At 26.9% G+C, this 15,366-nt stretch overlaps 1 protein-coding gene across 2 annotated transcripts; it reads right to left on the bottom strand.

The window, feature by feature from the left end:
• Positions 1 to 7,011: 7,011 nt before the first annotated feature.
• Positions 7,012 to 15,090, bottom strand: LOC107634915 (MADS-box protein J2-like). 2 transcript variants are annotated; one of them, XM_016338264.3, is made up of 8 exons: positions 14,718 to 15,090; positions 11,182 to 11,260; positions 11,029 to 11,090; positions 10,850 to 10,949; positions 10,574 to 10,615; positions 9,878 to 9,919; positions 9,431 to 9,570; positions 7,012 to 7,377 (listed from the first exon to the last, which is right to left on the bottom strand). In XM_016338264.3, the coding sequence occupies exons 1-8, from the start codon at positions 14,900 to 14,902 to the stop codon at positions 7,293 to 7,295; spliced, it is 735 nt and encodes a 244-aa protein (XP_016193750.1). In that variant the 5' UTR covers positions 14,903 to 15,090; the 3' UTR covers positions 7,012 to 7,292. The 2 variants fall into 2 exon arrangements, with proteins under 2 accessions (XP_016193750.1, XP_020979864.1); XM_021124205.2 differs by having other exon boundaries at positions 9,431 to 9,579; positions 14,718 to 15,088.
• Positions 15,091 to 15,366: the final 276 nt, after the last annotated feature.

Raw genomic sequence — 15,366 nt, 5'->3', positions numbered from 1 at the left:
TGTTTTGTCTATCTTTTATGGATAGCTTCAACATTGTAGCTTGGAATATAAGAGATGCATCTAATAAGATAGTTCTGGATTCACTGCAAAAATTTGGTGAGACTCTATAAGCATTCTTTTTTTATTCTTCTAAAATCTCATACTCTTTTTCATAACATGAAGGCTTTCTGGAAAAAATTAGGTTTTTATTGTGTTGGTGTTAAAGAAACAGTGAAATGTTTGAAAGGAATTTGATTGCTTTTTTTCTATTCTGAATTCTTGTTGTGTGGTGATTGGCATATGGATCAATGTTTAACCATTGACATGAAAATGGATGTCTCGGTTTAACATTGTAGTAAAACTTATGAGAGTCCTACTTTTAAAAATCAGACTAAGTTATGAAATTATCTTTTGACCGTAAATGTGTAATTTTTTGGGCCATGATTCCTTTTGGATGATTTTAATGAAATTTTATCTTCAGATAAATGTAACGGAGATTTTTTTCCTATCCATAGGAAAAATTTTTTTGCTTCAACCTTGGATAATTGTGGTTTCTTTGATTTAAAATCTACTGGCAAGAGATTTTCTTGGTACAAAAAGTATAAAATGGTAGAGATCTAGCTAACAAACTAGATAGGACTATTATCAATGAGGAGTGATTAACTATGTTTTTGGAGGCCTATTCAAAGATTTTTAGCAAACTTTATTCAGATCATTGTCCATATTTAGTTCGGTGTCATGGGGCCTAAGCCGAAAAGGTCACATCCTTTTAGGTATTAAGTTACTTAGGCAACTCGTCCGTCCTATAAGCATTTATTTATAATGCTTGGGATAATTAGCCTGGTAGTATTTATGCTAAGTTGAGCTTGATTAAAAAAAAAATCTTCTTTTGTTTAATTCAAAAGTCTCTAGTAATATTTTTTGTCTAGAAAATACAACTTGAAAGACAAATTTATTCTATTCAGAAGAGATTGGAGGTGATTAACATTTTACTTCTCAAGAATAAAGAGATTGATCATAGAAAAGAATATAACAAATTTTTGCTTCAAGAAGAATTATTTTAGTATCAGATATCTAAAGAATAGTGGATAAAATATAGTAATAGAAATACTAGATTCTTCCAATTAATAATAATAATAATAATAATAATAATAATAATAATAATAATAATATTCATGGGCTTTTTATAGAAGATGGTACTCGATCAATTGATTTGGAAGTCTTTCAAAGAGAGATTTTTTCTTTTTATAAGAACTTGTTTGGCTCTGTTGAGGAGATGAAAGTTGATTATTTAAGCTACGTTCCTATGTTTACTTTGAGCACTATAGCTTGTGATAGATTAACTGAAGCAGTAACTTTAGAGGAAGTGAATGTTGTAGTTTTTAGTATGAGCTCTTTTAAAATTCTTAAATCAGATGGCCTTCAAGCTTTTTTTTTAAGGAATATTGGAAAATTGTTGGGACTGAAATGTAGAAAATTGTTAAAAGTGTGTTTGTTGGCAATCCTTTAAATCTTAATATAATAGAGACTCTCGTTGTTCTAATTCCTAAAGTGGACACACCTACTCATATGAAAGATTTAAAGTCTATTAGCTTGTGTAATGTTTAAAAAATTATCACTAAAGTATTGGTTAATCATTTTCGTATTTTCTTCATTGAGACTGTGAGTATTTTATAGGGTAGTTTTATTCCAGGTCAGAGTGCTTCTGAAAATATTATTGTGTCACAAGAGATTATACATTTTATGAAGCATACAAAATCCTCTAAAAGTACTCTTGTTTTTAAATTTGATCTTGAAAAAATTTATAATAGGGTTGATTGGAGATTTTTGGAGCATACCCTTATTGCTTTTGGGTTTCTTATGGTCATGGTTAGACTTATTGTTAATTGTGTGAGAGTATATTCTCTTTCTATTCTTTAAAATGCTAACAGGTTAGACATTTTTTCTCTTAAAAGAGGTTTGAGATAGGATGATCCTATGTCACGTTATTTGTTTGTTCTATGCGTGAAAAGACTTGCTTGTTTTATTTCTTAGCAGGTGGATGAAGGTGTATAGAAGTTAGTTTCTGTCTTTAAAAGTAGGCCAAAATTTTTTTATTTGATGGTCGTTGATGACTTATTATTATTTTATAAGGCCACCAAGGATCAGGTCTAGATTGTGATACACTCTCTCAGTCTTTTTTGTAAAGTTTCTTATATGAAAGTCAATCTTGATAAATAAAAAATTCTTTCTTCTAAAAATGTAGCAGCTAGACAGAGAGATATTTTCATTATCTAGGTCTCTTCTATCCATTTTTATTTTGGACCTAGAAAAGTATCTAAGAGTGAATCTGAATCATTCTCGAGATAATATAGCACACTATACAAAAAATGGCAGATTGCGGCGGTTAACAAAAACCGCCGCCAAATAAAATATTGCGGCAGTTGATACGGTAGATAAAAAGAGGGCTGCCAATTGTTTGGTATTTTGCGGCGGTTTTGGTATAACCGTCGCAAAATACATCTAACTCTTTTTTAAAAAAAAAAAATAACCAGGTATGATCTACTTACATTCTCATTACTTTATTTGAGAAATATGTTTAAATCACTGTTACTTAAATCATTATACTATTTTTGTATTTGTTTTACGAAAAAAATTTAATCACTTACAAAAATATATTTTAATTAAGGTAATCAACCTAAGAGCTAAAATAAAAGAGGCAAACAAAGTTCAATCAACCATTAAATTCTAAAATTTTTTATTTTAATTAATTTCAAATAAATTAAAGTTGAAAAAACAGACAAAATAATGAAAAAAAAAAGAACATAGTTATCAGAACCGAACCAGTAATTGACCCAGTCATATAACTAGATTATCGGGTTACTGATTCAAATGATGAATCACAGATCGAACTGATCGACCCACTCATAATTAAATATGAATATAAAAAATAAATATTTATTTAAATTAAATTTAATTAAATTATGTATAAATTATAATAAGACATAATATATATATTATGATCCATGCCTTTATATATATGTAATATATAAGGGCAAAATGCACAATTAAACTAAATGGAGGACCAAATTACACAATTCTACCAAATTGAAAAATATTATCAGGATCTCCCAAAAGCACATTCTTATGTAATTCGAATCAGTCTCATTTGAATTAGACAAACCAACACTAATTCAAATTAGTCCTATTCGAATTAGTAGTGATGCTTGTAATTTAAATTTGTCCAATTCGAATTATACTTGCATGTAGTCTTAGGGTAGTTCGAATTAGGGTGATTCGAATTATGCATGTTAGGACGTCCTTATTAATTTGAATGGGTCTGTTTCGAATTAATTTTGGACCATAATAAATCAAATTAATTTACAACTATTTATATATAATCCAAGCGTATGTAAAGAGTACATTTAATAATACCTATAATGAATACAACAAAGAGTACATTCAATAATAAATAAAAAAATAATAATTATAAATATTTTTTATAAATTATTAAAAATCAAACATTTTCTAAAAATAATAATTATAAATATTTTTTATAAAATATTAAAAATAATAATTAAAAATATTTTCTACAAGTCATTAAAAATTCAAAACTTTATAATTTTACCAAAATTATAATTTTAAATTTTAAATTTTTTGTTTTAATGATTTGTTGAGCATTTATTAAAATAAAAAATTTAAAATTTTTTTTAATAACAATCTTAACTTGTATTCGTAGATATAAGAATTCATAATAACTAAATTCAAAATTAATTAATATTTTATCAAAATTAAATACTAAATAGAATAAAAATATTTTTATATGAAAACCAATCAATTATCTGTATATTATCGTGGTTAATAGATTCAATAATGCTGACTAACAAATATAATATTTTTGCCAAATATTTCACTAATTTTAAATATTAAAGACTAAATTCTAAATCTTAATAAATATTTTTAGAAAATATTTGATTTTTAATAATTTATAAAAAATATTTATAATTATTATTTTTTTATTTATGATTGAATGTACTCTTTATTGAATTCATTATGGATATTATTAAATATACTCTTTATTATACTCTTTATATACGCTTGGATCATATATAAATAGATGTAAATTAATTCGATCTACTATGGTCCAAAATTAATTCGAAGCAGACCCATTCGAATTACTAGGGACGTCCTAGCGTGCATAATTCGAATCACACTGATTCGAACTACCCTAAGACTACATGCAAGCATAATTCAAATTGGACAAATTCGAATTACAAGAATTACTACTAATTCGAATAGGACTAATTCGAATTAGTGTTGGTTTTACTAATTCGAATGAGACTAATTCGAATTACATAAGAATGTGCTTTTGGGAGATCCTGGTAATGTTTTTCAATTTAGTAGAATTGTGTAATTTGGTCTTCCATTTGATTTAATTGTGTATTTTACCCAATATATAAGGTGCCTATAATAACTATGATTAGATATAAAGTATACAACAAAAAATTGTGTGGCAATCAAATGTGTTCATATGATATATATAATTATTAGCGCTATATACATCGAAGAGTCATTTGGAAGCTTTTCCTTCTTCTAGGTTCCAGGTTCGAGCCCTCCACACGTTGTAGGTCTATTAGTGGAAGCGCAGGTTTAATGATTGAGTCGGTTGGACCACCGGACGGTCCGGTCTGATTCTAAGAACTGTGAACGAAAATACTGAAATTTGGCACAAAACAAATGTTGTTTTCGTTTATTTGCCATTTAGCGGCGGTTTGACTGCCACAAAATTGATAGACGTTTAGCGGCGGTTAGCTAAAACCACCACTAACCGTTTACCCGCGGCCTATCTTCCAACGTTTGGTTTAACCGCCGCAATATAGCCCCAGAACCGCCGCAAAATGCCGATTGTGTTGTAGTGGCAGTTTTTCATTCTGTTATTGAGAAGGTGAGAAATAAATTGGTTGGGTGAAAAGGCAAGCTCCTTAACAGAGCATGAAAATTATGCTTATTCAATTCAGTTGTTGCTTCTATCCCAATTTATCACATGCAAGTTTCTCATTTTTTGATTGGGCTTGTAACAAGCTCTCTTCTATGATGTCAATATTTTTGGAAGGGACAACCAGAGAAAAAAGGAATAAGTTTAGTCAACTAGAATATAGTAACTACTCCTAAAAGGTTTGGTGGCCTGAGTGTTAGGGATCATTCTTGTGCTAATTTATCTTTACTTGACAAACTGCCTTGGCAATCGTTGCACTGTTCAGATAAACCATGGGCGACTCTCATGAGAGATAAGTATCTAAGGAGAACTTGTAATTTTGATGAGGCTTGTAATGCATTTCATGTTTGAAAAAGTATTTACAAGGCTTTTGTTGCTTTTAAGAATGATTTCTCTTGGAATATTAGATTTACCAATCAATCTTTCTAGTTTGATAGGTGGAGGCTGAAAGGTTTAATTGCTGAGAATCTTTCTTTTGTGCATATATCTAATTTAGAGTTAACTATTGGAGATGTTTGAATGGTGGTAGGTGAAGTCTTAACGATGTGTTCACTCTCATACCTGAGAAAGTTAGGGTGTATTTGGAAGGTTATAATATTAATTTTTAGGTTAGTGATCAACTTGGTTAGACTTGGAGTGCTTCTTCTTCTGGTGTTACTCGGTGAATAATGGGTATAAATAATAATTGGCTTGCAAAATAGAAATTTGTTTAGGATGAAAGAGTTAATTGGTTGTGGGTTTAGCATCTCCACATACTTAAGAAGTTCAAATTCTTAATTTTGCTCAATCTTCAAAATATAGTGCATACGACAGAGTTTAGGCAATCTTAGAGTTATCTTCTTCAAATTATTGTGATAAATATTAAGGGGCTTCAGAAACTATTCTGCAATGTCATAAAGATTGTCCCAAGGCCAAGGAGATATGAAAATATTTGGATTTATTTTCAGTCAATCCGGATTTGAATAGATGGATTAAGAAGGACTATAATCATGATGATGTGACTTTGTTTTACTCAGCTCTTTAGTGGATTTGGCGAAATAGAAATAATGATTTGTTCAATCTAGATGAGCCTTAGAGCACTGATAATGTAGCAAGTATGATTTGTAGCACATCTTGAGAGCTTCATAGCATTTTTACTATACATCGCTCTTTAAGTGCTTTGTCCATCTTCCTCACTTGGACCCTTCCTTCTGTTAATGCTGTAAAAATTAATTGTGATGCTAGTTTGAATGATTTGATCGGTTTTGCTAGTTTTGGTTATTTAAATCGAAACTCGGATAGTTGTTCGATGAAAGGGCGTAGTGGGTACCTAGCAACTTTTTTTGTCCTTCATGTTGAGCTCTATGCTATTTAGAAAGACCTAGTGCTTGCTTAGGAGTGTGGATTTTGTGAGATGACCTGTGACATTGAATGTTTGGATGCATTCTTACTTATACAAAAAAGATAGTTTGTTGAACTTATTCAACAGTAAAATTTGATAAAAAAAAAATCAAAGATATGAGTGATTAAAAGTGAAAGATGAATATTAATTTGATTTAAAGGATAGCTCATAAGTCATAATATTGTTAATCTTATGACAAAAATAACTGTCCCTAATACGACTTGTTATGTAGAATAGTTTTACTTTTTCAATAAACTTGTTCATCTTGTTAATATAAATAGTGCAATTAGATATTTTTTAAATATTATCCTTTATTCAATTTTTAGAAAAAAAAAAAAATAAATAATTTCTCTAATTTTTTAAACAACTAATATGTAAAAGTAAATATTCAAATTAATTAAATTCTTAAAAAAGCTTAACAAAGATTGAATTTTAAAAGACAAATAATATTTTTGTAATATAAATAAATCCTTTGTCATGTGAATTGACTTATGTTTTTTTTTTTATCTCCAGTCAACAAAAAAAAGTATTATATATATATATATATATATATATATATATATATAATAATAATAAATATTAAATTAAATAAAATAATTTTAGTTATTATCTCCCAAACATTATCTATAGTAATATACAAACCAATGAAAGCAAGGTGCATCTTGACTTTAGAAAACTTAATTAACATTAAAAAAGCGAGCTTACAAGTGTTAACTTCAAATAATACAATTAATTATACAACGTTCTAGGATTCTCGTATTTTCGTAGGATATATATACTAACAATTTTCATTTATTTATAACATTTTGTAAATAATTAATAGTGTGCGTAGGGAAAAGCAAAAACGGAAAAAAAAAATATATAAGTTGAGGATAAATATGGTAGAATCATTAATTCCATTCCTAAATACTGCATTTGGTCTTTGTGGAATGCAATTATCTCCAGCCATTAATGTAGTCAAAGCATCCACCCAGAGACGAATCCCTGCATAGTTAAGGATGAAGCTCCAACGTTCACATCATGATGAATGCTCTGATTGTATCTGTAATAATATACAAAAAAAGGGGGATAAATTTAACGATAAGTTATTCTTACAATTAAACTCATATAATGTTGGGAATAATATCGTTCTTCATATTTTTAATAATATCATTCTATGTATAATTTTTTGTGAACTCTACCATACGCTCATACTCTCCCTAAAATAAAGGGTAAATTATCTTTTTGTGGTATATACCATGATTATTGATAAATTATTTTTTAATTAGAGTTTCAAAATTCGAATGAGATCGTCAAATCTAATTGCTATCTCTAATACGATCGCTAGAAAATCTTAAAAAAGAGAGAGCTAAAAAACTGATAAAAATTTGTGATATATTAGTTAAAAATAATGATAATTAGTGCGTGAAAAGAGACACCAAGATATTTTATTTTATCTTTTTTATCTTTAATTATTCTTAAATTATTTTTCAATTATTATTTAGATAATAAAAATCCTAAGATGGTAATTATTGACTCATTATTTTTATGATTAACTAATATTTGGTTTGTTTTTGTTATATAGTTATACAAGGCTATGAGGGTTGGTTATCTGAAGAGAAGTATCATTGTTGATCCGACTGAATTTTAAGAAAAATACTAGGAAGAAAATCTTAGAAAGGAGAGAGCTGAAAAATTGATAGATGTGCTCGTTGAAATAGGAGATTGAAAGCATATGAACAAGTTCAAAATCCTAACCTAATTGATTGGAAATAGTGATTGGATTTGAGAGGAATGATAGTTTTAAAATTGGAGAAGAAGAGGTGTATTTGGTGCGATTATAAAAATGACACTACTATCAAGTTTCAAGATAAACATCGCATCAATTGAAAAGAAAAGAGAAGATAACGTGAATTTTGGAATAATTTATGAATAATTATTGTATATGTCACAAAGGGTAATTTACCCTTTATTTTATAAAGGATAGAGTAGAATTTACCATAATTTTTTATTGTATATTAATATATATTTTTATTTTAGATAATAATATCTCTCGAATGAAAACTTTTAGTTAATACCAAATGATTTTATTTTAGATAATTTTCTATACTCATAACTAAATGTCAATTTAGACTTCATCAATATTATTATTATTATTGTTATTGTAGCAATTTAGACTTCATCAATATTAATATTATTATTAAACGATTTTAATTTTCACATTTTAACCCAATCACAGCCATGCATAGTTTAAAATCATGGACTTAACAAATTAAAAGTAACTTATTATCCTGTATAATAATATAATGTACGGTAAACCACTGTCTTAGTCTCTAATGTATCAATTAAGTTTTAATTCATTTTTAATATTTTAAATATCTTATATTTATCTCAAATATCTTATTTTGTCTTATTTTAGTTATTTGATCAAATTAAAATATTTTCTTCAAAAAATACTATTTTTCTTTATTTAATTAACAAAAATCGTAATTATATTGGTCACAGTGAAAGTTGTAGTGAATAAAGAGTGAAAATTAATAGAAAAATAAGAAAAAGAAGATAATAGTAGAAAAAATAGTATTTTTTAAAAAAAAATAATTTGATTGGAGAAAAAAATAAAATATTTAAGATAAAATAAAATATTTTAAACATTAAAAATAAAGTTAAGACATACATTGACTAAAATAATACTTTACTAATCTAATTTTTGAAAACTTAAGAATAGTTTACCTTAAATTTTAAACAAGTATATGTAAGCATTAGAGTTATAAAAATTGAACCGATAAAATTAAAAATTTAAAAGATTGAAAGTTCAACTGAGATATAATTAGAGTTGAATTGAATATAATAAAATAATATATTTGTATATAAAATATATAATTTTTTATTTTAAATTGATTAATTATTAAAAACTGCACCAATTTGATCTATTAACTAAATTTTTGGGCAATTTTTTTCGTAAATTTTAATCAGTTTGTTAATAAATAAATTTTACCTTAAACTGAGCTAATTTAGTAAGCAATTATCACTTAATCGAGCCAAATTAGCGAATTCAACTCAGTTTTCATAACCATGATAAAATTCTGAGAGAGAGAGAGAGAGATGACTTTACATACCCAATTTGCAAGTTGGAATTAACTCCTAGAACAGGTTGGAAAAATGGGTGATCTGATTGAGAAGGAAAGCGGTTGTAGTGAATGGTGGGGCCCACGTCTTCCAAAGCCACTTCTGATGAGTGATTATTCAGTTCTTCTAACTGTTTCATCTAAACAGAATCATGCATTTTCAATTCTCATCAGTATCAACCGACAACTACCTTAGCTTCTCATCTATCTATCTCTTTCACTTTCAGTTACAAATAATAATAATAATAATAATAATTCAGAATGATTCTATGTATGACATAACATTCACTATCTTAGCTTCCACCTGTCATAACACTACTCATTACTCATTTCCTAATCATATTCTTGTTTGTTCCACTACTCCCTTTGCTTTCTTACCCTTACACAACATTATTCTTAGCTATTACTGAATTTTATTTGTTAAAATCAATGTGTTACCTTACTCCTTAGCACATTATTTGTTTCAACAAGCGCCATTTCCTGCATCACATTCAGTAAAATAATGCCAAATTAAAGGTGTCAATCAATTATAAGTTAAATTTATAACGGTTAAAATAAGTTGAGTTTGTTGAATTGATTTATTTTACATTTTAAATATCTAAAATTTTTAACGAGTTTAACTTGATTAACTCATAAAATAAATAGAATGATCCAATTTGTTTAACTCGTTTAAATTTTTTTCATTTTTTTAATATTTTAATAATGTTTTTAATAATTGAATCCAAATATCTCATATTTTAACCAAAGTATCTTAAGTTATTTTAGCCCATTTTTTATTTTTTAATAAAAAACTGCCTATTTAAATAAAAAATAAAAAATAAATGGACTAAGCTTTCATTTTAGAGACACATATACATAATATAATTAGTCAAGCAGGCCTAAATGGACCAGACCAACTTGTTTGACACCTATAAGCAACTCTAACATTTAGAAGTAATACTTACACTATTTTTTGTTATATCTTAACCTAATGACTTTTTTATTTAGAAAATAGTATACATTTATTTTTTATTTTTTCAATTATAGTTTTTTTTGTATTTAAAAGTGGGAAGTGTATAAAAAAGGAGTATTATTGCAAGTAACACAACTTGTCTAATATTAAGAAAAAAGAGAAATTAAACCAATAGCACATACCCGGTTCTGAAGATCAGCAAGTTGGTCAAGCATAAACTGAGTCTAAAAAAATATAGAAAAGAATTATTTAGAGAAAAAACCAAAATAATCAGGAAATTAAATACCTTCAAAACTTTAAAGATAGACTAGATATCCAGAGTCCAGACTAGCCAGCAGTAAAAGAAATTCAAGTCTACTAACTATATATTTAAGCATAACAGCATTGCAAAGTTAATTATTAAATGTGAATATGTTATGATGACATTAGTCCAATTAAAGAATTGGAATGATGAATACCTTAGTTGACCTAATATTCTTGAGTGCTACCTCAAGTTGATTCTCAAGCTGGTCCAGCTCAGTTGTATTCATTTGAGCAAGATCTTCCCCCAGTAGGTTCCTTTTTAATAATAATTATTAACACATACATATATATGACCTTATTTATTAAATGTTGTTATGGTATATTTATATTATACCTCTGAGAACGTTGGAGAGCTTCTACATTGTCTTTTAGTCTCTTATAATCCTCGTAATTTGTCTGTCACCCAACTCATCACAAATCAGAATTCCACAAAACAAGTTTGTAACAAAATGTATGTAATAATGTTTGTGAGGAAGTAGTTGATTACCTGCGTGTCACTGATTGGTCGACCAGACTCGAGAGCACTGTAACTATACTTGTGATACTTCTCCAGAGTTCTCATCATGCTGTCACACATAAATCACTCTAAAATTTAGTTATTATTATTTTCAAATAGCAAAAAACAAACTAATTTTTAATAAATAAAATAACAAATTACTCTTTTTGTCTTTTGAATGATGTAATTTCTTTACCATACTATTTTTTCAAAAATAAAATATTAGACACTAACTTATCTTTTGTATGCCACTTTTTTTTTTTTTAAATTACTATTTTTTAAACTAAACCAGAATTGTACTCAAGGCTTTTATATATAAAAATTTTAATTCTATGTCATAAAATTATTATTTATCCTAAGCATTTTAATTATAGATAAATAAAAATATATAAATAATTATATTTTTGAAATAAATATTTTTACTATAAACTAGAGTTTAACAGTTTATCTTTAATCTTTTGGTCAATATATATTCACAATATGTACACACACTTAGTCTATCTAATACACAATTACTAATTTATATACAAACTTAGCTTTGACGTGAGTGTGTACAAATATATATGACACATTAACATGGTTGGTCGGTAATGTTAGGAAAATAAAAAAAAATAATCATAATTTATTTTATTTATTATTTATTAATTATTATAATAATGAATGAATGTCAAATAAAATAAAGAGGAATGCTAGGAGCCAGTAATTTTTGTGATTTATAGCCATCAAATAGTCATCAATGATGGTTTTAATGTTGTAAGATTGGTGTGAGATTTCATCCAATGACTCACTTTTCTTTACTGGTTACATACTGGCCAAAATTTAACAAAGTTGCTAGCCTCCTAAACTTTTTCTAAAATAAATTCTAACTGTTTTTAGCTAATTATTTTAGTTATCAAATTAGTCTGACAGGATGAAAATCATAGCAAAAATTATTATAGATTTTATTATTTAATTTAGTTGGATTAAAAAGACTGAAATATGTAACATTACTTAAACCTTATCAACATTTAATTAATTAAGTGAACTCAACCTAAAGCTAAGCTTCAATCAATGTGTAATTAATTTATGGCAATATTTCCACATGATGGACTGATGGTAATTAAAGGATGTTGCGATCTCACAACTTTCTGCATAAAGTTTACTGCAATTCTTCGTTTGAAAGAAGCAAGTTATACAAACTCAACCTTAAAATGATTGTAAAACATATATATATGTATATTCTAGTAGACTTATATATGTTACAGTTGGCTATGATATTTTAAAAATAATACTGCTAAAATTAAAATAACATTTTTTAATTATTTAACAATGTTAACCTTTTATAAAATAGTTGTATTAAAAAATCTTTTATATATTAATCTTTTCGGAAAATATAAAACTAGATTTTATATGTCTAAGTTAGAGGTGCAACAATATTTGGGATCATGACTGTGAAAATTATTGTTATAATAATGGCATATTAAAGTTAAAGAACTAAGCTACGAAAGCAAGTTTAGCACTTAACCTATGTATACTTTTTAAGTTTTAACAGTTGACAATAATAACAACCTTCTATGGTATCACCAATTAACCGAACTTAGGTAACGTTTTAGAGAGAGCCTATAATGATCCAATGGTCAATACGAAGATGATATATAATATGTAAATATAAACAAAAACTGAGTATTTAACGAACACCCTGACAACTGCATTTACAAGTAGACTTCATTAGATCAAGACAAATAATAATAATAATAATTGCTAGTATTCTAGTAAGTAAAAACAATGTATTGACTTGGATTATACTGCGATAATATGTGTCAATTATGTTTTGAAGATTAATCATTAAATTTAATTATTTGTATAAAATAAATATTAAAATATTATCATCATACAATTTTTAATTTGTATAATTTTTTTTATTTATCTTATGTCAAAATTTTTTCTTTTAATAAAATCTTATAAGATTCAAACTCAAAACATTTTAAAAATAGAAATTTTGATATTACTTTATGATATCATTTTTTAAAAAATTTAAATTGATAAAAAAATATATAAATAATTATCTTTAACAAAATACAACATATACATTAAAAATATATAAAATAAATTATATATTTATAAATAAATACATAAAAATTGATTTTTAATACATACTTATAGTTATAATATTTATAGACAAACATTATTGAAAGGTGCACATAATTGTCTTGTGTACTCTGTAGTGCTTCACTGCAAAACCTGATGAGGACAAGGTGGTAGTAGTAGTTGTATATGAAAAACCAAATACAACTATTAAACAACGGTTTAAAGGATTGCCGGTAATTTTTGCAGCTTTAGAAAGCTAAAACAGGTTTTATCATATCAAACATCCCATCTATCTGACACCAAAATCATAACAGTAAACCCTCCATTCTTAATTAATTAATAATTTATTTATAATAATCACATTTAGTGAAACTTTTGTTGACTAACAAAATAACACACTAAAAGTTAGAAACTCAAAACGGATGGTTTTGTGAGGGTTATAAATTATAATTCCCGGTTTTTATCTTAATAAGGAATTGAATACCAAATATTCTGTAAATTTGATTAACCTGGCAAAAAATTTGAGAGGATCTAAATGATAGAATTTTAGTGTATGGTTTTCTTTTTTTATTTTTTATTTTTAAAAAAAGAAGAGGAAGAAGAGAGAAAGAAGAAAGCCATTAATCAATCTCTTATCAGATGCAGTGTTTTATTTTTTTAAGGGAAAAAAATCAAAACAGATGGATTACTATATTCAAGCTAAGGGTTAAATAATGAATTAATTAGTTCCTGATTTTATCCGAATGAATAGAAAATTTCCAAACAAGTTTAATAAACTTGGGAGAAAAGAATTGAGAGGATTGACCTTTAAATTCAGCGAACATACATTATTGAACAAAATTTTTATTTTTATTTTTATTTTTTGAAAAAATATGAAAGAAAGAAGAAAAATCAATTATTGTAACATACACCATTATATTACTACATACACCTGGTGTCCAGAAAAGTATGTTTGTAACCCTAGCTATTTCAAGAACATGACTCATCTTTAAATAAAGCAAAGTTTTCAATGATTTCAGATCTTCATCAAAGGGGTAAAAACTAGAAATATCTAACAATTTCATTTGTCAATTTTTTTTTAAAAAAAAAATATCTAAATTCTTGAAAAAAAAGTGAAAAAAACTGGAAAGATCGGAACTTGAACACACTTCACACATAGTTTTTTGTTCTTGATTATATTCAAAAACAGCAAGTAGTTAAGTTGAGTAAAAGAACACACAGATCTTGCACAAAAATGACCAAAACAAAAACACTTGTACATAAAAGAACATTCTTTTGCAACTTAGTTTATGCACAAACATTTAGGCACACACTAAAACATTCCAAAAATAATTAAGGGATACATCTCAAGATTTTGTTTAATTTAAAAAAAAAATTTATTTTTTTATTTTCAAAAAATCGATAGCTATCCCAATAATAATGAATTACATATCTATAAAAAAAAATTAGAAAGTATATACCTGGAAGTGCTGCTAAACTCGTAGAGTTTGCCGCGATTAGAGAAGATGATGAGGGCAACTTCGGCATCACAAAGAACTGAGAGTTCATAAGCCTTCTTGAGCAAACCATTTCTCCTCTTTGCAAATGTAACTTGCCTGTTGATCTTGTTCTCTATCCTCTTCAACTCAACCTTACCCCTTCCCATGTCTTCAACTCCTCTCTTTCCTCTATTGGTTAAGTGAAGAGAGTCCTTTCTTAAAAGCCCTCTATGCTAGGGGTACCAAAAGGGATAAAACAACAATAGTAGAAGTAGTAGTAGTAGTAGTGCAATTCAACAAATATAAGTAGAAATAATAAAGGGTTTCCCTCCTGCTTTTATTAGTAGTGGTGCTTTCTTCTTCTATCTCTTCTTTATTTATAATATCTGTATTCTTTGGTGTACTATACTCTACTACTACTATCTTCTCTTCTCTACAGCCACAAAAATATACATACGCTTAATTGGCTTAACCAATAATAAATGCCAAATTATTTTTCATGTTTTCGTTGCTAGTATTAGTATATATGGTTTTTAACTTTATGTTTGTACCTCAAAATGTTCAATTTAATTTTCTTTAAATTTGGCTAGTGTTGTATACCACAATTACTAGGTGCTAAGTATAGGGCGTA

The sequence above is a fragment of the Arachis ipaensis genome, chromosome B1 (assembly GCF_059453495.1).
Source record: "Arachis ipaensis isolate K30076 ecotype BB chromosome B1, ASM5945349v1, whole genome shotgun sequence".
Classification (NCBI taxonomy): Eukaryota; Viridiplantae; Streptophyta; class Magnoliopsida; order Fabales; family Fabaceae; genus Arachis; species Arachis ipaensis.
The sequence above is the reverse complement of the archived record's forward strand: the minus strand, read 5'-3'. Positions and strand labels throughout refer to the sequence as shown.